Below are 26665 nucleotides of genomic sequence, written 5' to 3'. Positions count from 1 at the left end.
TGAAATTTTAACTAGAGGATTAAGGGAAGATTAACCAGAGATGCTGTTACGTCATCAGGGTCGGGAAGGAAGTCAGAGCAGTAGTTTGTGAAATTATTAATTTATTCAGTAAACGACATCATTATAATTTTCAACGTCAGTTAACTTCATAAATCCGAAGGAGGGGGCTTTAATTTATGTGATGGATCATTGCAGCTGACTGTCCAACTGGTGTACACCAGCTAACCTAAATATTGTATCCACGGAAGTTCCCTTACAGTTGTAATGAAGGTTATCCCTCAGTAATGCTATGTGACTGAACATGAGACAATTCAGTATTGTAGTTATATGTTAAAGTGACTTCAATAACATGCTATTTTTGTTGTTGTTGTGCTGTCACGTGTTTCACTTTTCGGATGATGTTGAAAACTGAATCACACATCAATTAGAATTAATAGTGATAAAACAATTGACAAACCCCTTCTTACTTTATATCTTGTAAGTAACTATATAAACCACTTCTTCTAGTTCTCAATTTATTATTTTCTCATTCAGGTACTAGGGAGTTAAGAGTTGAGAGAAACTTCTAAAGTTGAAAGAACAGTGTACTAGGAAAGGAGTTGGATACATTGAACTCAAATTTCCACCAGATTATCCTCCTACCTCCAGATAATAAATGGTATCCCAAATACCATAGTGCTTTAAAGTCTTGTGGAGGAAGATAACATGTGACAACTGCTGAATCCTCTTTCAAAGAAACCAGCCATAATTACTTCAAGAGCTATTTCAATGGCTCTTGGAGACCTGTCGTTACGGGAAGCAGTCTCATTACCAACATGACAGGACAAGCCGGCAATCTCATGAATTGGTAAAATACAGTATGGAAAGATGCATAGAATGGTAATAGCACAAGTTAGATATTTATTACCACTTGTAGCTGATCCAAGAGATATTCAGAAAGTAAGAAAATAAGCGAAAAATAGGAAAATAACATCATGAGTAATACCATGCTGAGGCTCACTGAATGGAGGGGTGGACCATGGCTTTCTCTTGTAAAGAGTAATTATATAGGACACGACCGTCAATGTTATTCAGAATTACAAACAAGGCTGTATCACCAAGAAAGATTTTACACAACGTGATCTGTGGGCTCCATCATAAAGGAAGATGTTGCACAACATGATCTGTGGGCTCTATTACCAAGGAAAATGTTGCACAACATGATCTGTGGGTTCATCACTGAGGAAGATTTTACACAACGTAATCTACGGGCTCTATCATAAAGAAAGATGTTGCATAACATGATATGTGGGCTCTATTATTAAGGAAAATGTTGCAAAACATGATATGCTGGCTCTATTATCAAAGAAAGTGTTACACACCATAATTTGCGGAGACCCAGACATCTCCTTGCAACATTACTATATTGTTCCTGAGTTATCCACTACGTAATTTTATTTGAGCTGAATTCACGTGTAGGAATTTGATGTCGCCCAAAAGAGTATTCCCAAATACACAATGAAATTTAAAGTTATTGATTGCGAACGGCACCCAATTTGATCAATCTCTTTTTTGTTTTCAAGAAATGTACTGGCCAGTATAGCATGATGGGAGCGAGCGTTATCACACGTTAAACTGAAATTATTTATGGCCAATTGCACCTACAATCCTCGTATATTTGGTTAACGTTTTATCACTGCAGGTGAGCTGTTTCGCACCGTTTTTAGATCAGAATGCATATTATTTATGCTTTACGTACAATCTGAGAATTAACACTGCATCTAGTTGTGAGTGCGGACCTTCGATTCAGTTTTGTAACCTGTATACTATTATATGAATGTAGCAAGCCATATGAGACAGGTAGTGGTCGTTTCTTTGTGTTGTAGAGGACTGTCTGCCTTGTCTAGGTGTATGAACAGCTTGTACTTTGGCTTGAGAGGAGTTTCGTCTTCTACTAACCATAAGTTGAAATATTTGGAGTCTGTTTGTAATTGCCTGTTGTGGTTGTCTGATTTCAATTTGTCCAATTGTTCCCCACATGAGTAAAGCATTTAATCCTCTTCTCAGAGATTTAGTCACGATTCATGAACAGCTTGTTTCACTTCGGAGACAAGACTGATGTGAGACCACTATCTGAAAGAGTACATGAAGTGAATAATTACCACATTAATGGTCGTCAGATGTTTGATAACGTAGAAGTGATTAACATTGTTTTATAACTATGCTTTGTCATAGCTGTAATATTACAAATTCTGTCTAGTATTTAATTATTTGAGACAATGAGGAACATAGGTCATTCTTTACTACAATCTTATTATAGAAATACTGATTTTTTTCTTCCCCTTGTCCTCCGATCTGCATAGCTTTAGTAACAGAAGGACAATGAAGTACTCTAATGAAGCAAGTGAATAAGATGAATTTTTGAACGGTTTTTAACATATTTAATTTTTTGCACCATTACAAACGATAGATCATAACCTTCAAATTTCAAATGCTTTAAATAATATAATATTTTTCATGAAAAGAAGCACAGCGGTTTCTTTGTTTGTAATTAAGCATAAAGTTACACATCAGGCTATCTGTGCTTTGCTCACCACGTGTATCAAAACACGTTTTCTAGCGTTTTTAAGTCCGAAGACATACTACTGATTAAAATTAGAGAAAGAAACAATGGAATTTGTTGACTGAGAATGTCTATAAACGAAATAATCCAGCTACAAATTTTATTTCATTCTACAACAATACTTTTTTCTTTTTTGGTCATTTCATCATTTGGTTTTACCTTCAACCTCGTGTACGTGCGGGTTTGACAAGTTTAGAAAGTCCTTTAGAATTGCACCTGCTAATTAACCTTCAAAGGGCGTTAACATGGACAAGAAATTATTATTATTTCCACAGACTGGTGGTTCGTTGACAAAAGGAGGAGGCTTAATAGTGTAAAAAAATTCTAAAGTTCAGGTCGTTTTCAAAATTTTTTAAGGTTATGTTTGTTTTTTAGGCTTGACGTTCATTACCTTTAAGGTTTAAACATAAGAATGATCTAGAATTGGTAAACACGTAGGTTGAATAATCTGATTTTTTTTTTACTTTACAAGAATCTGAACAAGAAAAGGGATAAATAATATCCATTTAGACCTACTGGACATTAGGATGATGTGGTCCATTTGTTTAACGTGCACTGACTGTGAGTCCGACGGTTTGATTAGCGACCTGTTTCTAACAAAACGTCTTTCGCACTTTAGGGTTGCAGGTAAGCTATACGAGTGTCTGCGAAATCTATTTATTCAGCCAAAAAATTAGGGTCTGCTGACAGAGCTGTTTCTGTTTTGGTCTATTGGTTGAGAGTTAGAGACGGATATACGAAAACTGCCTTGGATATTAAACATTGAACTTTATATATACATTTCATTTGTGTCGTACAAACGATAGTGTATGATCACTTCTGATACTTCACAGATATTATTGTGTTCACTTCAAAATTTATGTTACGATTTTAAAACCTTCATCCATAACCTTTATTAAAATATATTATTCTTTTTCCTTCCTTTTCAACAATTAGATGTTGTACAACAATGACAATTCCGTCAATTTTAATTTATTCGCGATAAACCTTACGTAAATTTTGTCTCTTTAACATTCTTCAACGCGATTATGATTGATATAAATTCTTTAAACGCTTACTTGAAATGAAGCTACTTTACTGTATTTTACACTTGGCTATGGAAGAAGTATGTATGAGAAAAGATACCCTATTCATGATCCCAGAACGGTTTATTGTTTATTCAGTAGCTTGTTTTTTATTATTAAATGAGCACAACGAAACGAGCGTCAATTATATAGAAAAGAAAATTTAAAATGGTACTTAGATTTTAAAACAGAACAGACTATCGTGAATAGAAAGCATGGAAAGTAAGTGTTGAACGGAACGAGGAAAGAGATATGACTGACAACTGTAAAAAATAGGTTTAGATAGGAGCACAAATAAAATCGTCTGAACAATGCAAAAAATAGTTAAAAGCAGGTTTAGAATTTATAAAAGAAGACAGTGAAGTAGCAGAAAAACAAATGTAAATTCTAATATGTCATTCGATTTACCACAAGTAATATATGTTTCACTGGATTCCACTCCTCGTCAGCAAATGGAAAGAATACTGTGTGTGTTTTTCTTACAGAAAAGTCACATCAGGATATTTATTGTGCCCACCAAGGGAAATCGAACCCCCGATTTTAGCGTTGTAAATCTGCAGACTTACTGCTGACTTAAAACAATACGCCTAGACTTTATGTACTGTATGGTGTTTATAAATGTCTTTTTTTTTTTTACTCATGCACTTAACAAACAATTAAAATTAGACTTGCATTATAAAGTCACATATAGGTAAGAAAGTTTTCAATCATTTCATACAAACAGTAAAATGTGACCTGCTTAAATCATTCAACAGGCGTAAAATATTTCAATAAAACTATGTTTTTCTACATTAAATACAACTGAAAAACAAACCATTTTTAAATCCAGAAATTGGGAATAAATCTTAATTGTTTTGTATTTTGCGTAAAAGCTACCTCCACAAGGAATACCTACACTAGGCGTCCATACTTTGGTAGTGATAGAAAGAAGGCAGAAAGTCAATATTAATCACCGCAACTTTTTTATCGACAGATAATTGGTTTGTTTGATTTTAATTTCGTGCAAAGCTACACGAGGGCTATCTACGCTAGCCGCCCCTAATTTCATTTATAATCATTATAAAGCACAAAAACTTACCGAAACACCACTTTATGGCAAAACCACATTAGACTATCTGTTGTGTTTACTCGAGGGCTATCTGTGCTAGTCATCCCTAATTTAGCGATGTAAGACTAGAGGGAAAGCAGCTATTCATCACCACCCACCGCCAACTCTTGGGCTACTATTTTACTAAAGAATATTGGGATTGACCGTCACATTATAACGCTCCCACGACTGAAAGGGCAAGCATAGACCTTTTAAAAGTAGACACATCACAATATAGACGCTAAGAAATATACTAGCTATAAAATATAGATCTTTCAATACAGACCATTTGATATATATATGTATTCATCATCTTATTAAGATGTAGGTTTTTTGATATAGAGTCCATTCGAATTACAAGGCCTACAGAACACTGGAATTAGGTATTTTGCGATAAGGAAATAATGACATATAAATCTTAGATCTCACAGGACATAAATAATCTTGAAATATAATTTCAAATTAAAAATATTTGAAATAGATTTAGACTGAAGACTAATGCACCAGTTTACTGTTATAACTACTGGAAAGTTCAAAATACAGAACTCATCAGAATAAAGGTAATTAGAAATATAGACCCTAAGAAATACGGAGTTGATAACAGAATATCTTTCACGTTATTTATTACTAAGTGGATTGGAACATAGACTTTTTTGAAGACAAAGCCATTCTTCACGCTCGTCACGCTTTATAATAACGATTTATACATTCTGATCAGTGGCGTTTTTCCGAAGCTGCAAGTCGTGGTTATTTCTTACTCACGGTAAACTCCTAGTCATTCCACCAGTGAAATTCTGCCACGGTATCCTTATACGACAAGAAGAATCTATCTTGTTTCTTCCAAGAAAGAAAATTCGTAAAGCGGAGTTGTAAATAGAAGTAAAGACTATTTTACGTGACACAGGGAGTGTATAGAGTTAAAGAAAACTCACAATCCCTTGTGGGGACGTGACACCATCGATAGAACAGCCCATCGTACCTAGAAGCCACTACTATTGTCAGATTTTGCAGGCTGGTCGTCCACTAATGTCCCCTTACTTTAGATCTAGAAAATTAGTACTAATAACCTGCACATATTGCAAAAAGTTCGTCAGGAAAGGGCAAACTAAAAAAAAAAAGCCTTGTATATGAGAAGAATAGTGAATGAAGTTAAACGAATGCAACAAGAAATGTTCTATTTACTACTCGATGTGGAAAGTACTTTTCAACATGGTACATAATTGTTTTCGGTGGGGGGGCATTTATGATTGTCACAGATTTATCATGCAATGGGATGCTTGAACTTTAGAAGTTGCACAGTAAGACAAGTGTAAACTCCAGTTAGTACCAGGACGTATTAGTATCAATTATGTAAGAAGGGAATTCCAGCAATTTCTTATTTTTGCTTTCAATGTCAATTTGTAATGTATTTTCTGTGTTATTGTGCCCCTGGGATGTTTATAAGGGAATGAAGTTTTACGTTTATAGAACGTTAACTACACTCAACAACTTCTGCTAGTATACGGCGAGTGATTCACACGTCATAGTATGACAAATACATTCCTTTGTGTAGCATCACTTCCTCTTATAATAAATGTTTCCCGTTTTTGCTAGACGAGTTATTAGGTCCTAAAGTAATGCGTGAAGTCAAAATTCATTATTTTCAGGTTTAAGTGGTAACGATTTATGATAGAATGCACCACATTCATTCAAACATAATTATAGTCGCCATAATAACAGCAAATATTTCAACTTACGACAGTCTCTTTAGAACAATAATGGCCGAGCGATTTTACACTCACATGTGTTTAAGAAAATTGTAATGACTTTTCTTCTCGTGTGAGTGACGTGCTCTTGAAGTATGGTTATAAATATATACAGACTCACCGTGTACTATACAATTTGATGTGAAGAAAACCTGCTTTTTTGGACTCTTCTTAAACCAAGGTTAATGTATTTTCAGTCGTCTTTTCACTGGCATAGTGTAAAATAAACTATGAACATGTTGAATCTTCACGTATCACAACATTACCAGCGTTTATATTTTAAAGCTAAATTATCAAAACTGTGAACTATGTATAAATAGCATTCATATTTATATACTGATACTACTAATATCCAACATCTTGTACACTCGTACCTGAAAACAATTCCTTATTTCCAATATAAACCTCACTTACTGACTGTTACTTGGAAGATTATCTTAAGTATTATCTTACAGTAACTTTAGTACGTAATAATATTTTCGAAATTTTCCGTGTTTTGTTTTGCAGAAAAATACACAAAGTGAAGTACAAATATGCTATAACTCAGCTCTTAAGCTCATATTAGTAAAACATGATATAAAATCAAATGAAGTCATCAAAAAAATGATATATAAACCCAAAAGACTTGTTCCTCTATACACACTTTTATGGCTGATGTATAACTAACTTTGTGGGAAATCGCTTTATTATACATTTATACATTATTTATTTATAATTATGAACGCTTTTTTGGTGAAAACCAAGTAAGTTACGAGCTTACAAAGGATGAAATATGCAAGTGCTTATGACTGGAAAGAACAGAGCTAAGCTGCTTTCAAATGTTGAGCTTAAAATATACTAAAACACAAAATGTTCCAATCTAACTATTGATAATACGATATGCAAACTGATTAGGAAGAAACAATCAAATCTGAAATAACTTTCTTCCTTTTTACTCTGTTCTTATAGAATTATAATTTTGGATCTCATGTGCTTTAGTAGATCCATTTGACTGTTAATCTGATATTTTTTATTATTTTGGGGTAATTAACGAAAATTATTCGTCTTGTTATTAAATATAAATGTTGTTTTTCTCACAAGATAATGTGAGAAATATGATTAGAGTAATGAAACAAGCAAAACATTTGGAAGTTTACTTAAACTATTTAACGATTTTATTGTAACGTCTTTTTTACTATAATTACAATCACTGAATAAGTTGCAAAGATGAAGTCTGATATAACTGATTGGTTTTAGCGAAAAGCTACACAATAAGCTGCCCGTGCTCTGTTCACCACGGGAAATTAAACCCCCGGAATTTGTCGTTCCAAGTCCATAAATTTACTGCTTACCTACTAAAGGTCCGCTGAAATTGACAAATGAGGTTATAGTAATACATAATATCACGTGTAGAGAAGCGAACAGGTGAACAGATGACTGGTAAGATAAAAACAAACAAATGGAGAGGAGAGGAGAAACATAACAAAATGAATGAATACACGCACGCCGAAGAAGCAGGTAAGAGACATTTAACAAATAAATAGATAAATAAGTAGCTCGAGGTGAGATTACAAATAAGTGATGGTTTATTTATCAAACTGATCGGCTGAGAGGAACAATTAATATAATATACAAACAAATACTGTAATAAGCTATCTGGAGAGACATATCGAATGTCTCACAGGGGAAGCAACACATTCTGGAACTTCTCGGTCATTTGTACTTCCCATTGCTTCACTAACTGTTAGTATTCATTGGCAGCTGTTGTCTTCAGCAGTGATGTATGAAATAATGAATAACAACAATAAGAGAAAATATGAAACACTAAGAACAAATACTGACGTCTCTATTTGGTATTTTAAAAACAAGAACTTGTTATTACTACTCATTAACTGAGGGGCGTTAACTGGAAGGTCAATCATAGCTGACGTATCACGTACACGTACATGTGAAAGTTGGAACAAATGTCTACAAAACTATACTGAGTTCAAAATCTAAATAATGTAGTTTTGTTCTATATTACATTACGCATTCAAAATATACTTTTAAATTCAAAGAAAGCACATGACTGACATCTTAAGTCAAGAAGCTGGCGTAAATATGTAAAAATGTTTATAACATGGTAGCAAACACTAGTCGTACATGTTAAACTATAATAACAATACGATGTACATTAACATTTAATTAATTAGTGAATATGTGACTATAACGTATCTAGAAGTGATATACATATATATTTATATAACGCATTTATTATTTTTATAAACTAAATTAAAACTTTTATGAATTAAAAGCCAAGAGCAACTTTAATCGTGTATTTTAAGACAACAGTTCGAATATCTTAACATTATGCATCTAAGGTACGTAAAAACATGAATGTTTACTACTAGATTTTCAGATGACTACATGATAGGTTTTCACATAATATTGTAATTTTAAGTCTAAGTGAATATTTGAGCGATTAAAGTACAAGTGGAACAGAAATGAATGCTTTCCTGATATCATCATGACCTCTGACATAGTTGAAGGATTAATTCAAAATTTGTAAATATCTACACTAGAACTGTTTTAGAGATGTCAGATTTGAAATATAGGTTCATTGAATATCCTCTTTGTTCCTTAGCCTTGCCTTTATATATGTTATTATTTAATTATATTAAGAATGTATACGAGTTAAGTTGAGCTAATAACTGATCTGTCAGCAGACTAGAATAATGTATTTTTGTGTTATTTTAGAAACAGAGAAAACGTTCATATTCAGTTTTTGTGGTTTTACTCATCTAATGTTTTTAAATATTTGTTTATTTGGCTTTTAACTCAATAACTCTGTTTTGGTTTACGAAACAAATATCAAAATAGAATTTCATATATATATTAGATATTTTGTAGAATTAAAATATTTTTCTTATTATTATACTCTCCTTAATTTATAAAAAACAATGTAATATATGAATATCAGCTCTTGGAAAAAACACAACACAGTTGAAATACGTATTTATTATTGTTTTCTGATTTCTAGTTTCAACGAACTCAAATGAACGTATATATGAAAAAATACTTTTAATAGTTTCAAATTAATATATTTTAATATTTAAAATCATCAAGTTCTAATTCTTTTTATATATTTGTATCTTAAACCAAGCAAACAAAGAATAATGAATTATTTGTTAAATTTTCCAAAGTTCTCAATTTCGAAGTAACTATATAATCAAAGGTTGTTTCTTGTATTAAGTAGTTTTGTATTAAACTAATCAAAAGTCAAGCATTGTTTCAAAAATTCATTAAATTCATGTTTGAAATAAACTACATTATGTTTTGCTTTAAGGTTTCCAAATTTTCTGTTTAAAACTTTGTAAAATCTCGTAGTTTCCTACAGTAGTTTGATATTTTTCATGATTTTAAACAGTAAACCGACAAGAGTTGTTTTGTTATTCAATATTTTTATGTCTGTAACTAACTGGACCGTGAATTTTTTTATTGTTTTCAATTTTTGCATTTTAAACCTAGCTCAAACGTTTAGGCTTATCTCAATAATTTATTTTACTATTTTAAATTTGTCAAACATTAGTTTTATGTTTTGGATTTTAAATTATGACTTATTTCTATAACTTTCTATTTTTGTTTATGATATAACTGAAACGAAAGGTTTTTCTTTTTGTCATCAAACGTTATTTAAGTTTCGTATTTTCATATTTTTGTCAACTTAAATCCAGTGAAGCATCGTAATGTTTCATTAGTTATACACTCTTTTAGTTTGATCTTCGAAAAACTTCAAAGGTTGCTACATGAATTTTATTATTATTTTTTGCATTTTTAATAAGCTAAAATATCAAACGTTTTTTTTTCAATATAGGTAGCATTTGGTCTTGTGGTGGTGTCCCGAATTTCGAAGCTAAAAATCTAGGAACTAATCTTATAAGCTATTCCCCATCTTCGCCCACTTTAAGCTGTATGTGGATTATAAGGTGACAGTTATTACCTTAGCACGAATGGATTCTGGCTGTTTATTCCCTGGTTAGTAGTTCAAAATTAGAGACGGCATCAAACAGCTTTATCGCTTTGCCATAAATGTAAAATGCAAATATAAATCATTTTAATAGTTATATATAACGGTATTTAACTTAAATAAACCAAGGTTTGTTCCTGTATTTCAGCACTTATATGATTTAAGGTAATTAAAACAACGGTGTTTGTTTCAATAATTATAACAAGAAACGAACTAAAACAATAGGTTGCGTTTTAATAATTTAATATTCTTGTGTTTTAAATGAATTAAAACAACGCATTTTGCTCAAGTAATTACTACTTAAATAACTACAAAGTATTGTTTGTTAACCAGTAAACAGACACCCAAGTTTGTTCCCATAAGTTGAAGTTTAGAATTTAGTACTGTAAAAATGAACTAATTACTGTATATATTTTAATGTTCAGTCAAGTCAGCGCACTGTCGTTAACAGTACTTTTGTTCTGTTCTTCCTGTTTATGCTGCTGTCAATTTTTTCGAATGCCATCTTAATCTGAAATGTCTCATCTTTTCACATTAGTTCCCATTGTTTTATCCCTTGTTAATAATTAATTGATGGTAGAAATTTCAGAAGTGGTCAACTATGAATTAAGAGTTAGTATGAAAACACTATTTAGTGTTTAATAGTTATATGGGAGGTACCAATAGAATAAAATGTCAATTATATCTAGTCGATTAACGATGATTGCATTATAGAAAAATATAGGATACTCAGCAGGCATCGTTATATGATAGTTAGAATACGTGCAAATTTGTGTGATGATTTCTGAATAGATTTTACTCCCGTACTGTAATGTCTTTCTCACAAACTCTACGTTTTATTCTCAGATCATTAGTATTATTTGATAAATTTTTAATCAACAGATTGGGATATCTGTGCTCTGCTCACTGCAGGGGTATCAAATGTGTGTGTGTGTGTGTTTTCTTACAGCAAAGCTACATTGTGAAACTTGCTGAGTTCACCGAGAGGAATCGAACCCTTTATTTTAGCGTTGTAAATCCGTAGACTTACAGCTGAGGGTATCGAAACTTAATTTCTTTTTATAAAATGCTCTAAGTTGTCCTTGCTTTACTCCGTATATATTCAAACCCGGCGTGGCCAAGTGGTTAAGGCACTCGACTCGTTATCTTAAAGCCGCGGATTCGAATTCCCGTCACATCAAACATGCTCGCCCTTTCAGCCGTGGAGGCGTTATAATGTGATGGTCAATTCCACTATTTTTTAGTAAAAGAGTAGCCCAAGAGGTGACAGGGGATGGTGATGACTAGCTGCTTTCCCTCTAGTCTTACACTGCTAAATTAGGGACGGCTAGCGCATATAGCCGTCGAGTAGTTTTGCGCGAAATTCAAAACAAATCAAACTGTGTGTATTCTCTACACTGTTGGAAGTTGTGTATGATTTTTATTTGTTTGCTTATGATCTGTATTTTACAAATGCTTACAATTTTCCAAAAGTTATGAGTGTGCAGAAATGGATTTGGTGAGTTTCTGTCACGTGTTCTGTTATCTATGTTAAATATTTCAGTTATTTAAAGAATTTATTGACAGTTGTTGGTTCATGTTGTTACAAACCTTCCAAACCTATTAAATATACGATATACATTGTCTTACACATATTCGAATATTTTCACTATTTTTATGTTATTTTACAATTCTCAGTATAAAACACGTGCCAAAACATTTGGTGAATTGGATAATTTTGTATGTAAATATATGAAATTCCTGTAGTAATCGAGAGAATTAATATCAACAGTAAATTAGTTTACATATTTAAGTACGACCTGCGAATGTAAGGACACCGTAACCAACATAGCTGGTGTATAAATAATTTAGAAAAATGTGTCTAAAATAGAATTCAGAATTCTGATTAATTAAACTATCGAAGTTGTACAAGTATTTTACGTAAAACATTGGCGTAACACACAATGCTAAAACATTCTAATGAAGGTTTGATCATTGAAGTTGATGTGACAATTTATATATATACTTTATAGGGAAACAAAATGCAAATGTTATAATTACTTAATAATTTTCTATTCATTTCGATATCTGATGCAACTGCACACTGTTGTTTATTTTCGATGTGTGCATAACTTTTTAGATGTTATCTGCCTGTATAAGTTATTGTTTTAGTGTGTAGTATTGACATAAACCAGATAACAGGAGGAAAAATCAAATCAGATTAATATCTGGGGTTTGATCTAACTTGAGCATCATCAAACAATTTAAATGAATGTTAATCATTTGTGGATGCTTTTGAATTGCTGCGTTCCAAGAGTGTGAGAAGTGGTTTACGAATACACGAAGTTTATTGAATCCTATTTCTAATCCAAATGGAAGTTTATCTATTAAACAACTTATCTTAAATTACAAAACCGAATTAATTAGAAAAACATTATACGATAATCGTGCAATATTAATTTAAGATGGTTACGAGTGCCATGGACATATGAACAGTAAACTAATCAACATCTCCAAAGTACAACGTGTCGATCAACGATATCTAGTTTATATAAATTAACTTTTTTACATAAATGAAAGTGTGACTCTACAAAAAAACTAGAATGAATCAATTAAAACATAATATGCTTCTTCAGATAAACAAAACATAAAGTAGCACATCCTGAAGAATTGAATGATAAGCGACATCTAACAACAAATTGTCGGTTTTAATGGAAGTGTGCAGAGTTGTGGAATTATTTGCTTCTCAAGAGCTGAAGCTTTGACAGTAGGAAGTTTAAAATACACGTTTTGTGAAAAACCTGTTGGCAAAACAATTCAAGTGGAATATTTCAACATCATCCATATATAAATATGGAAGTACTTTACCCCTTCTAACCTCAACTTACAAAGGGGAAAAAGGTTCAATGTTTACAGAAATACGGATATTGACTACAGTTAAAGGTATTTATAGCTCAGAAAAGTTTTATCCATTTTCACCTATACGTTTGAATATTCTATTATTCACATTTTATTTTTTCTCTTTAATGAAATTAGGTACAAACAGATGATTGCATTCCATGGTACTAATTATTATATACGAACTAGGAATATTTAGTGTAATAACTTTATCTCCCTATGATGCAAGTTTATTACTGGAATATACACGTGTTTAAAATTGTGTAAACATTTTTGTGGCATCCAACAAACAAATGTTTGTAGTAATTGTTGTTTCTTTCTTAACGTTTAGCAATAAGTTATAGATGTTTTAAAAACTGAGTTACTTATACTAAAGGAAGCTATGATTTCACTCAGAAATGTACAGACTGTTCTTGATAAAGTATCAGAAAAAAACGACCGTAGGATAGGAATAATGCTATAACTGTTGAATTTGGAGATGTAAATAGTAAATAAATATTCGCTAAAAAGGGTTGCGTAGATAGAAACTTGGATTTCTTAGTGATGGTTAGTAACTATTGTATATATATATATATATGTACGTGAATTGTTTCAAAGTTTTATGGTTTGGTTTGTTTTGAATTTCGCGCAAAGTTACACGAGGGCTATCTGCGCTAGCCGTCCCTAATTTAGCTGTGTAAGACTAGAGGGAAGGCAGCTAGTCATCACCACCCACTGCCAACTCTTTACCCACTCTTTTACCAACGAATAGTGGGATTGTTCGTAACATTATAACGCCTACATGACTGAAAGGGCAAGCATGTTTGTTATAAAGGGGATTCAAACCTGCGACTCTCTGATTACGGGCCCAAAGTTTAATGAAAGACGGTTTTGCTCCTTCTGTTTTCTTTGTGTCGATTTCTTTTCTTGTTTTTATAACTGTAAATATCCAATAAAGGAAACGTTAACTGTGTGATTTAGGATAGAGATATATGGGAATAAACTTTCTAATTACAAAGAAGTAAACTTTAACTAGTTTGTTTTTATCAACTGTTTCCAACAGCACCATAAACAATTCCAGGAAGACGAGAATGTCTAGAAGCTGTAAACCTTCATAACTGAAATAGACTAACTAATAATGACACTTGTGTATAAAACATACCTGCCATCATAACAAATACCAATTTCATCTCACTAAAATACTCACTCGGATTGTGCGTCATACTCAGTTATACGCCTGAGCTAATTGACATAATTTGATTGCTCACCAGATTTGATGGGCAAATATGATATATTTTATGTCGTTTACCATTACTTTTGAACCCATGCTTACCAGAATCAATAGATTTGTGTTTTTTACACGAATATAATCACAAAAAATACTAATATATCTATATATATATAGACATTTTAAAGAAAAGTGAAACGTGGTTCTTGTTATGAGTGCAAAATCAAATTATATATGTACATAAGGTCAGTCATAAATAGTAATAAAATACACCAAAAGATAACCTGGAAATAATAAACAGTGAAGGTAAGAAAAAGGCACAGGACATTCCTGCGATTAGCAAAGCAAATGAACATATATTTCTTGGTAGCAAGTGGGTATTCACTCTCCCAAATCATCCATCTAAAACTAATCTTAGACAGATTTGTTTTGTAAACGCTTTGGAATGCCACTACAACTATAAAACTTCCTTCCGTTTTACACACAGTCAAATGATTTTTTTAAAACTATGCTCGTCTTAGTTGGGTTGAGTTTTTTTTTTTTTTCTATGTTACGTGCGCTCCAAAATTGCGCAGTAATTATTTTATTTAATATTTACCAATTACCACACTGCGCCCAATTCCTGACAAACGCGTTAATGGCTTCGGTATTTGCCTATTGGACATCCTTACATATAGGTGTGATTGTGATTGGATGTCTAATGGGGATGAAGGCGGTACTATTGGATAGAATTCACCAATCAAATACTCGAATGGTGAGCTTTTCTACAGCAACGCTGCAGCGAACGAGCGTGTGATCAGAGATAGACAGAGGCATTGAGAAGATAAAGCCAGTTGCTTTTCTGCGTTAGTCAGGAAGAGAGGCGTTGGTCGATGATCTAAACCTTTTTTTTATTTTTTTAGTTCTTTATCTTTGAAACGCAGAGTATAATGTGCCATCAATGACGAACACACCTTGTACCACACCAACTGAACCAGGAGAGTTGTTGTGGATAAAAACGAGAAGTTAGAAATTCTTCAACGTTCGTTGATTCAATTCACTAAGCAAACGCGTTCTGACGCAACAGTGAGGGACGCTAGAGCGGCTACAGCGCGATTTCTCGTACATTGTTGCGTTCGATGTGACATAAGCCTTTGTTCACTCGGTTTGAAAGTGGCGTATACTACATAAGACTTGAAAATTAGCAATATCTACAGTATTCAAGACTGCACTGAGAACTTTAGTAAGCTGTTTATAGTAATACTATCGACTTTTACCACGAAAAGAAAATTAGACCTACGAACTGGACTTTGTTATCTGCAAACGTGAAACGATTTAGGCAGAGCGTAAATGATACACCTGATTATTAAAATGTAAAGGTGTTGTCTTATCAATTTTTCTCATATTCCAGATCCCACTCGAGCAAAAACAATAAATTCTTGATATCAAGTAAACGAGTTGAGATTACACGAGTAAAAACTGGTTTGCAGAAGGTTTTCGGGAGAAAAGAATGGAAAGATTTTCTGAAGCAAAGAATGAAGTTCTTGCGAGTAATTGGTTGAAATTATTACGAAAATTTTATACTGAAGGAACAGATGCGTCGTAGTAATTTAGATTTCAATAACTAACCAATGAAATCCTGTTTAGAGAGTTGCTCAAGGAGTTAAAGGTGCAAGAGTAAGGGAAGGGTGACAATAGGGTCATTGAGAACGAGGTATGAAGTCCTTGCAGAGAATTACTTATTTGAACACAAGGAGACGAAGGTGCAGAAGTGAAGAAAGGGTGATAGTAGGGTTATCGAGAACGAGATATGGAGTCCTTGCAGAGAATTACTTATTTGAACACAAGGAGACGAAGGTGCAGAAATGAAGAAAGGGTGATAGTAGGGTTATCGAGAGCGAGGTATGGAGTTCTTACAGGGAATTTAAGGGTAGGAACTTCATACCATGCTCGTGATGATTCTAAGACCACAACGTAAAGAAAATATTTACAGAGAAAACTAACAAGTTTCTCAGAAAATATCTTATGTGTCTAATTTAACATGATGTTAACAATGTTTTTTTAACGGTAAAAGTGTTATTAATAGGTCATGCCATCTCTATGTTAGTGTAATCGGTGTACTAGAAGTCGCAGCTAAAATACTTCTAAAGGTAAGAAAGACAAATTATTTTTGAGCCGAAACATAGTAGCCTTAAGTTACGATAATTGTTACAGTAACTTTTAGTTTAACATTACACAGCACTGTAAGACTTAGCCCATGATTTTGTTTTGAAATTTAATTTGTTCAGTTTTAAGTACAGGTTCACAAGTTACTTATCTTACAAACCGCCTTGATGAAGATGATTGAAATTTTCTACAGAGATCTGGCACAGATGGAAAGTGTACGAAAGAATTTTCCTTAGGAAAGTTTATTTGTTTGTTAATTTGCATAATTGGCAATTTCTGCTCGAGTACTGAAACCGGATTTTTTGTGTTATAAGTCCTCAGATATGCCGCTGAGCCACCGTAGCCTTAAGGAAAGCAAAATATTCATTTTATAAGAAATACAGTATAAATTAATCTTTATCCTTGACAGAGAGATTCATACACCCAAAATTTGACATAGCAATGTTTGTGATTTTCTTCCTTTTATGATTACGTATGAAATGTGGCTTCACTCATATATGACAATATGAACAAATTTAAAAGCTTCACACATTTCTTAATACTAAGTTTCACCGAATGCTTACATCAGAAAATACATTGTATACACTGTTCAGAAGTTAAGTTCTTAATATTAACTCAATTAATATTTAATGGAGCTCACTCCATTATTATATTATTTTCGAACCAAAGCATTGATACTTTAACATCAGACTCGTGAAACGGAAGGGGCAGTGATTAGAAGACATTCATTAATATATCTTCAAATGTAACTTAAATTAATTACAGTATCATAAAGTTCTATATATATATATAAGTCATCTGACATTATTTTCTTCTTAAGGTTAAAGTATTTAGTAACCAAAACATATAATTTTTTGGTCCTTTGAAATTTAGACTCAAAATTATTTTAATGAAAATATCTTAAGCAAACATTATCACAGTCATGTCTATATCGTAAAACTAATGTGATAAGATTAACTCGTGTATTTATTTGTAAGTCAATATTATCCAGTAGTATTAGCCTAAATTTCATAAATGTTATTTTTATCCATTAGTCTTACCAATGCAAATAATTTAAGAAAATAAAAAAAATACATTTAAGTTACTGAATTTCTTGGTTCTACGTGTTCAACAAAATCCAATAAGACAAGTTTTTTTCAATTTCCATTTAACAAAAGAGGCGATTCACGAAAGTAGTCACAGTTAGTGACTAGATATTTTGTATGCTTCTCAAGTAAGCCAATTTTTCGTTTTTCTTTACTTTATTCTTTCTTAATATTTACTTTAAATTTAAAAAACAACAACTATGAGCATATGATTTGTTATAAGATTGCTTCATATGTAGTCAGAATTTGGCATATGATTTGAAGCAGATTTTAGAAAAAAAAGGATTTTAAAACTAACATTTTGTTAACCCTTCTGCAACCAGGTACTTTGTATTACCAGGAACCAGGTAAAATTGGCAAAATATCAAAAACGTTATACTAAATTCATTTATTGTATACTTCTTTAAAGAAAGACTATACAAACTATATATAATTGGAGTTATTGTGAAACACCCTTATAAAATTACGCAAATATGGTCCATGGGGGAAAAAATAACCAGTACACTAAGTTAACCTTAAAGATGTTTAACTCTTTCTTTTTAAAGTACTTATCGAACTGAAAAATATAAAGTCGCCTGACAATGTTAGTTCCTGATATAAAAGACCTTTACGGTTGTTAGGAACCTTTAGTTAACAATGTCAAGTGAATATTTTCCATACCAGCCATAAAAGAGCTAAACAATCTACAATACGAACAGAATAAATTGTTTCAATAGAGTGCTTTAATTAATTCTAATTATGGGATAATTTATACATATTTTTAAAAGGCAGAATAATGAAACAGTAATATTAAAAATGGTGGTATAAATATTTTGCTTCAAATAAAAACTTTTGTATAGAAAAGATGTTAGGCCTACGCTTGTTTTCTTTATTCAGACTATCTCAGTATACAATATACGGTGAATTAAGACTACGAAATGTCTTAAGCTTCAACTTGCACAATGACGCATTGTTGATATGTAGAAATACTTACAAAATAGTTTATGTCATTTAAAGAGCACTCTAGTTAAAAGTTCTTTGTGTAGGAGCACTTTCCGAAACAAATTAGTTTAAAACACAAGAAACTAACAGAAGTAAAATAAGTTTCTCACCATGTGTTTGTTTGTCTTAATTGAAATTGTGCTGAGAATGCATAAAACAATTATGAAGTTCAAATAGATAATTTATTATTAAACATACATTGTTTAGAGCGTACAAAAGCGACCGTTACTGACAAGTTTACTATTGCGTGTATTAATATTGATAATAGCTAGCCGTGTGTTTAATATAGTTTGAACAAAGCATTGCAGAAAATAGAAAAAAGACGACACCACTATGAGCCACACCTTGGAAGCAGCAGCTCATTACGCATGCGTATGCCAATTTCTTGTTTTGCTCATTTTTATATAGACATACATATACGCATAATATGAGATTTGAAGAATACTTCATTAAAAACATAGAAAAATTAAAGAAAGACAACACACTAGTTTCGTTTTGAGTTTAGATACCGGTAAAATATATTTCATTACAATTTACACCTTTTACAGCAAGATTAGTTTTTAGAATAGGACTAATCTAACTGTAAGAGTACTAATGACTAAAAACTAGTCTTAGCTAAAGAGAATGCTGTAAAGTGTGATAAAAATCAACACAAGCTTTAAATAATGGATAAAGAATTATAGGGACTTTCTTCCTCTGAGGGTAATCTGGGTAATTTGAGGAATAATGAAGTGTTTAGTTCTAAATAATAAAACAAACAAAGCTTGATTTTTAGGCAAGCTAAAAATAGGATGTCCTTGAATAAACCTACTGATATTGAGTATGAATGTTGACATTGATACGCCATCTGCAACTTATCACGTGTCAAATGAACTGCACGACTTATTTTTCTTTTAATGCTTGCCGAAGCGGGTACATCCTGTTGCGAGACTTTTATCTTCCTGCTTCCTTCCCACGGCATCAGTTCCCGCCACCATGCAGTACCGTTATACCGGCACGTCCTGTCTCCCTCTGCTGCAGATATGTAATCCTTTCGACAAATAATTATTTTTGCATAGAAAGCTAAATGTTTACAAATGATTATTCTTGAATTACAACAGACAGTGAGAAAGAAGCAATGGTATGAAACGAGTGAAAGAAACATTCTTATCGTCAATATAGGAATGATATATACATGAAAATAACTTCATCATAAAAGAGAATACTAACTACATACTTGCCCTACGTTAATTCACAACTTACCACACTTAATACGTAATTCACAGACTTAGATAATACCAATAGAGTGTGTTATTACTAGTGGATGGTTCTGATAAACCAATACATAGTTTAGTTTTGTATTCTTGATTATCCCAAAATGCTGGACCGATATGGCCAGGTGGTTAATGCACTCGACTCGTAATCTGAAGGTCGAGGGTTCGAATTCCCGTCACACCAAATATGTTCGCCCTTTCAGTTGTGGGGACGTTATAATTTTACGATCAATCCCATTATTCGTTGGTAAAAGAGTAGCCCACGACTTGGTGGTGGGTGGTGATGACTAGCTGCCTTCCCTCTAGTTTTGCACTGCTAAATTAGGGACGGCTAGCACAGATAGCCGTCGTGTAGCTTTGCGCGAAATTCAAAACGAACCAAATCTAAAATGCTACGTGAAGTATTTCGTGGGGAACGTTTCTTTAATTATTTTATAGCAACAACGGCAGAAGAAAAAGGAAAACTTTTTATTGTCCCTCCCACTCCCCAAAATACCACCTAGCTTTAGTTTTAAATGTTTTCATTCATCATTTCAGTAACTATGAAAGCTCTTTGTCATTTAGGGAACACTACGCCGTTTTGTGATTAAACATGTCTGGAACAACGTTAATGAAGCTTAAATGTCGAAATTACTGACTATAATACATTAAACATAGCAAACTGAAAACTGACTATAACACATTAAACATAGCAAACTGAACACTGACTATAACACATTAAACATAGCAAACTAAACACTGACTATAATACATTAAATATAGCAAACTGAACACTGACTATCATAGATTAAACATACCAAACTGAACAGTTAAACATTTAACGATGATATATTTCAACCACCCTTTATGGACAATTTATCCAATGTTAATTTATCTTTCCCATTATCTCTTTATAGTGTATTTAATATGAAATCAGAGCCGAGGTGTTTTTGATTACCAGATTTTTTAAATTTCCATTGTTCTTATACTTTCTACACAACATATATTTTACCATTTATAAGACCCGCTCTCCTTTCTAATATTAAAGAATAATTACATTAAAATTCTTTGTAAGATGCGTTAGAACAATCGTCTTAAAATTCATTAGATCTTAAGGGTTAATTTTCTACATTTAAGAATGATTTCCAAATTATTTAAATTGTTTGAAGGACTGTGCCCAGATAAAATATTTCACATTTATTCATTATTAAATAACACAATTACGCAACTGGACATGTCCAGTAGTTATCATGTCCGACTGTAAATCTGAAGGCCCCTTTCCCTACAAAATTGTATTGAGCACTTAGGGTTTGTTTGTTTCTTTTTTTTTGTAGTTTAAGCACAAATATACACGATGGGCCATTTACGGTTTTCCATCACAGAAATTGAAATCCGGTTTCTAACGTTGTAAGTGCGCAGATATGCCACTGGGGATCCACATTTAGGGAACTTGGGTGCTTATAAGTGATTGTCAAATCCAACTGTTTGATTAGAACAGCACAAGAGTTCCTTTCACTCCATTCTGTCACTTAAAAATACAGAGATAACTAGTGTAGGTATAACTTTGTGCAAAATTCCAAAAAGAACACTATTACGATAAAACATACCCTGCTTGTTTCCAAAACATATTGATATTTCTTCTCGTTCTGTTTGTTCTGGTATGCTCCATACTAGGAGGTGTATTTACTGGTGTACTTTATTCAACGACATGTACACATCATTACTGCCGTATCTGTTAGTTTGAGATACGTTGTTCTTCTTGTTGTTATCAGTGTGTTTTCTAGTTTTAGAACACACTGTATTCTGTAATGTGCTATAAATTTGACTGCTCTTGAGATCTACTAATATGTTTATTTCTTTCAAAACATATTAGTATTTTGAGTGTGTATTTTTAATTAAACTTTTTGGTATAATTCTAGTGTAGAATAATGTATCGCGTGTTTTCTGATCATTTTGTGGGTTCCCTGTTTTTAGATGTATTAGGTATTCTTCATTACCCAGAAATAGAGTGCAAGTCTCGTTTGCTGTTGATAATTGCATGCCTATCTTATGTAACAAATATCACTTCAATATGTATGTACTACTGAAGAATATAAAATACATACTGTAGTGCTGGGACAAGAATATTTATACGAATGTGATATATTTTAATCCATGTTGCCAGATGCGCCTTTATCATATTATGACATTATCTTAAAATATTTAGAAGTTTAAGGTTTTACTTGATACAGAACTTCATTGCAGTCATAATGTTTTTAAATCCTAGTATGTTGAGTTCTGTATTAACATCTACGCAACGGTTTTATTTGTATAATGTCGATAAGATAACCGAGTTATTATGGGGTAAACAAAGTTTGTGAAACTATGTTTAAGTTTTCCTAGATTAAACATTTGGATATCTGGATAATGTTGTCACATTAAAAGCTGCTGAGCTAATGAAGCAGATGGACATGCTGTGATATAAGGATCCAAACCCATCCTTTTTTTGACTTGACGTGTATCTATCCTGACTCTCACTTAACAACATTATAAGTACCTTGTGTCTGTTTTGTCTCAGTCACTTAGATCAACTTCAAGTCATGGCTCCAGTGTTAGAACATTTTATTGGCTTGGATATGGAGAACGTTTTTATACAGATAAGACCAATTTTATTATCCTATAAAATATATTTAAATTGTTAACTTTTCCAGCTTTTTAAACGAAAACCTCAGCTGTAGTATATTTCTGTTGAATACAAGAGCTCATTCCTAGCTATAACATTTGAGCAACGGTAATATATATTCTTCTTTTATTTTAGCATAAATGGTAAAACAGTTTTAAGCTTACACGTAAAACATCATATAAATTATCCAATGTGCACACGTCAAAAACATGCTTAGTTTTCGGTTCTTCCAGATACAAATAATCCAAGTTTCAGATTGATACAGTTGTATTTTGATAAACATATTTTAGTCTGATTCGGTCGTATAAACAAAAAAATTCTTAATTCCCTCAATATTGCTTTAGTGTCTCCCAGATTCGTGCCATATTAAACAATCACTTCATGTTTTGTCTTTGCGACATCTCGAAGAATCCGTAAAAACAAATTGCTGTCGCCTCCTAAGCACGTTATCACGCGCTATTCTTTTTTTCACTCCTCTGCTGTAAACCTAGTTCCTGATCATTACAGGTGCTCTGATGTGAGGTTACAGTTACAACTATCAGGCTTTCTTCAGAGTTTTAAATAGTATTTTAAACTCTCTTCTCTTATTATGATTACTGTACAAATGTGGGTAATCTTTTCCTTGTTATATTCTAATAGTGGCGGTTCTGGTATAATGAACACGGAGTTTTTCACTCTCACAGTAAAGCTTCTGATGTTCGCTCTTTTTTTTCTTCATGGAGGAAAACCACTTTTTTTCCATTTTATTTTGGTAATATAATATATCAGAAACTTTAATGGTTACTCCAAGAAAGCAGAGATATCGGTTCAATCTCCCGGGAAAGAGCTACGTGAGGCTCATGGGGAACAAGAAGCTCTCCCCACGGGTGACCTCGGTTCTGCAGCGGGTTTAGAAAGCCAATACTTCGCGTGACTGTTCAGTCACGCCCGAGGACGGTGAATTGCCAAGGTATAACCTGGGCGGGAGGCCCGTTTTTCGGCGCTGTCGTCGGTACACACATACACACACACCTCCAAGGATGACCTCTCTTGAAGACTCTCCTCTCTTTAGGTTTACTGGCACAAACTCTCTCGCACGTTAACCTGCAAAGACAAAGAGCGCGATATGAAGGCCACGTGCAGTGTCTATGCAAATAAAAATATGAATTATGGAATTTTTTCCAACAAACTACAGAATCGTCTCACACCTGTTTGTTCAACCATGAAAGGAATTTGTCACGCGCAAAATACTCGTTGTGTTTTTTTTTTCCTAAGTTTCCGAACCAGCTGCTTCGTGCAACGTTTACCTTCTTATTAAACCTTATTATTTTGTCTCGATACTACAAGCCACCCGAATTGTATAACTGAAGCTTGAAAGAAGTAAAAAGCAAACGGAATTACATTTCAAATGGCAGTTTTGCGACTAATTCTTCTTTCCAAAATGAAAAAAACAAACAAACTAGAAAGTTGAATAAAGGAAGACAGAATAGAGAGAATGAAAAACACTTTGTCTCCTCTCAATTAGAGCTTTAAGTATGAAGCATTTAGCTGTGGCCAACAATCGGTCCAAATTAATGGTTTGAGACGAATTTGAAATAATAGGTTTTTGCCGTATAACTAAAACTGCGTTATCTATATCGACTACGAAAGAACGCTAAGTGTATGCACGTTAATGTGTGTACTTGTAATTATATTATGTTAATATACGTATTTGTAAGTATATTTACGTTAATGTACGGACTTGTAATTATATGTATGTTAATATGCGTATTTTAAATATATGTATGTTAATGTACGTATTTGTAACTATATGCATGTTAACGTGCGTGTTTTTAAGTGAAAGTACTGTTCAATATGGCATAATACTAAAAGACAATTACACAATGGAAATGTATAAAACAGTTCATTTCATAATACCGTACAAATGATCACATGATTTTACCTGGTCAGATTTGTTATGTAATAAAAGGTTTGCTCAGTGAAAGCTCAAGGGCACAACAACCATTCCAGCAATATGGCAAACTATTCATTTATAAAGCAAGAAAATTCCAAAATATATGGCAAGCTATTAATTTATAAAGTAAGAAAACTTCAACAATACGGCAAACTATTCATTTATGAAGCAAGAAAATTCTAACAATATGGCATTCGCCATACTATATGGCGAAGATGTTTATTCAGTAGGAGTGTATGAATCTTCTTTGCGAATGTATCGCCAAGAGACAAATATACAAGGGCTCGATAATAAAATATTAAAAGTAAAGTCAGGTTATCATTGGTATGCCATTACATTTTTATTTGATTTTTCAAGAAAATAAAGTAACACAATCCAAGAAACAAAACTACAGTTTAATAAACAGCAATGATATTAGTTAGAGAAATGATTGCATGCACATATGTACTTAAGAACAGATATATGTACTTAAGAACAGATATATGTACTTAAGAACAAATATATGTACTTAAGAACAGATATATGTACTTAAGAACAAATATATGTACTTAAGAACAGATGTATGTACTTGAGAATAGATATATGAACTTAAAAACAGATATATGTACTTGAGAACAGATATATGTACTTAAGAACAGATATATGTACTTAAGAACAGATATATGTACTTAAGAACAGATGTATGTACTTGAGAATAGATATATGTACTTAAGAACAGATATATGTACTTAAGAATAGATATATGTACTTAAGAACAGATGTATGTACTTGAGAATAGATATATGAACTTAAAAACAGATATATGTACTTGAGAACAGATATATGTACTTAAGAACAGATATATGTACTTAAGAACAGATGTATGTACTTGAGAATAGATATATGTACTTAAGAACACATATATGTACTTAAGAATAGATATATGTACTTAAGAACAGATATATGTACTTAAGAATAGATATATGTACTTAAGAACAGATATACGTACTTAAGAACAGATATATGTACTTAAGAATAGATATATGAATCTATAAATTTTGATAAGGATTTTATAATATAACAAAATAATGTTTTTTGGATTATTTTAAATAAATATAAAGAGGAAGATCTGTATACCTATGTTAGGTAGATGTCTAGGAATATTCTATCAGGAGAAAAGTTAAAGATACGTGGTAGGCCTATTAGATTAAGGTTTACGTTTACTATGTGGATTCCTTTCGGTAAAGATATAAAGTATGTAAATTCCATTAGGTAATTAGCCTAAGAGCATTCTAACTATAACAAATAAGAATATTCCGAGTTTAGTGGATCTCACTAGCTAATATATGTTAGCACGTGTGTGGGCTGAGTTATATAAAAGTTTAAGTGTATGTATGTCTTTCTGGGTTTGAAGCCTTCTCAGGTAATTAGGGGTTTGGTGATTTTAAAATAGTATAAACGTATGCAAGTTTGTCCTTTACACGTTCATATAAATAATAAAAAAAATTTATAAGTTTACTGATAAAGCAAATGTAGGTTAATTCACAAAACTTACAGAACCCTTGTAACGATTATTAATAATTTATGGTTTTATGTTCACGGGCAGGATAATTTGGGAACGAGAAAAATAAAAAGAGAAAATATTGTATTTCACAGGAAAATAGTTTGTTATTATTACTGTGGTGAGCCAAATAAACAATAAGTTATATATATGTATACATATTGATACAGTAAATATATATATAAATTTGAGAGTTCGAGAAAACTGAGACATGAAGTTTCACTTACGTGCTGACACGTATGCCAACATTTTCCAGTTTTTATCAGTAAGATTAGCAGCATGGAATTAGGTTATTCAGAATCCAAGTTACATAGAATTTTGCTGATAAATGTATATAAGATTTTAAGAAGATTATGTAAGTGTCTTGGTAGGATTACGTCACAAAACAAGTTTATGTTAAGTTAAAATGAGATTAATATTTCACTTATAATAAATAATGTATACGAGTATATGTCTATTTATGTATCATTTTTGGGCTGTATGGATATCTATAATAACGTATATCAAGCTCAATAGAATC

General features: G+C 32.3%; 1 protein-coding gene and 1 long non-coding RNA gene across 19 annotated transcripts in view; one reads left to right on the top strand and one right to left on the bottom strand.

Annotated features, from left to right (window-relative positions):
* LOC143256811 (uncharacterized) overlaps window positions 1–26665 on the bottom strand; it is a 222196-nt gene that overhangs the window by 70209 nt on the left and 125322 nt on the right. For 10 of the 18 annotated variants that reach the window (XR_013031510.1, XR_013031509.1, XR_013031520.1 and 7 more), the window contains one exon: window positions 22595–23755. The exons of the other annotated variants lie outside the window; for them this stretch is intronic. Coding sequence is in view for 1 of the 10 variants with exons in the window: in XM_076514524.1 (XP_076370639.1) it covers window positions 23590–23755 (166 nt within the window). In the remaining 9 variants the exon portion in view is untranslated. Of the gene's footprint in view, window positions 1–22594; window positions 23756–26665 lie in introns of those variants that run through there. 18 annotated transcript variants of the gene reach the window in all.
* LOC143256815 (uncharacterized) overlaps window positions 15401–26665 on the top strand; it is a 45706-nt gene continuing 34441 nt past the window's right edge. The window contains exon 1 of the long non-coding RNA XR_013031526.1: window positions 15401–16696. This is a non-coding gene — a long non-coding RNA (uncharacterized LOC143256815). The remainder of the gene's footprint in view (window positions 16697–26665) is intronic.

This window comes from Tachypleus tridentatus, chromosome 7 (assembly GCF_004210375.1).
Source record: "Tachypleus tridentatus isolate NWPU-2018 chromosome 7, ASM421037v1, whole genome shotgun sequence".
Lineage (NCBI taxonomy): Eukaryota > Metazoa > Arthropoda > Merostomata > Xiphosura > Limulidae > Tachypleus > Tachypleus tridentatus.
The sequence above is the reverse complement of the archived record's forward strand: the minus strand, read 5'-3'. Positions and strand labels throughout refer to the sequence as shown.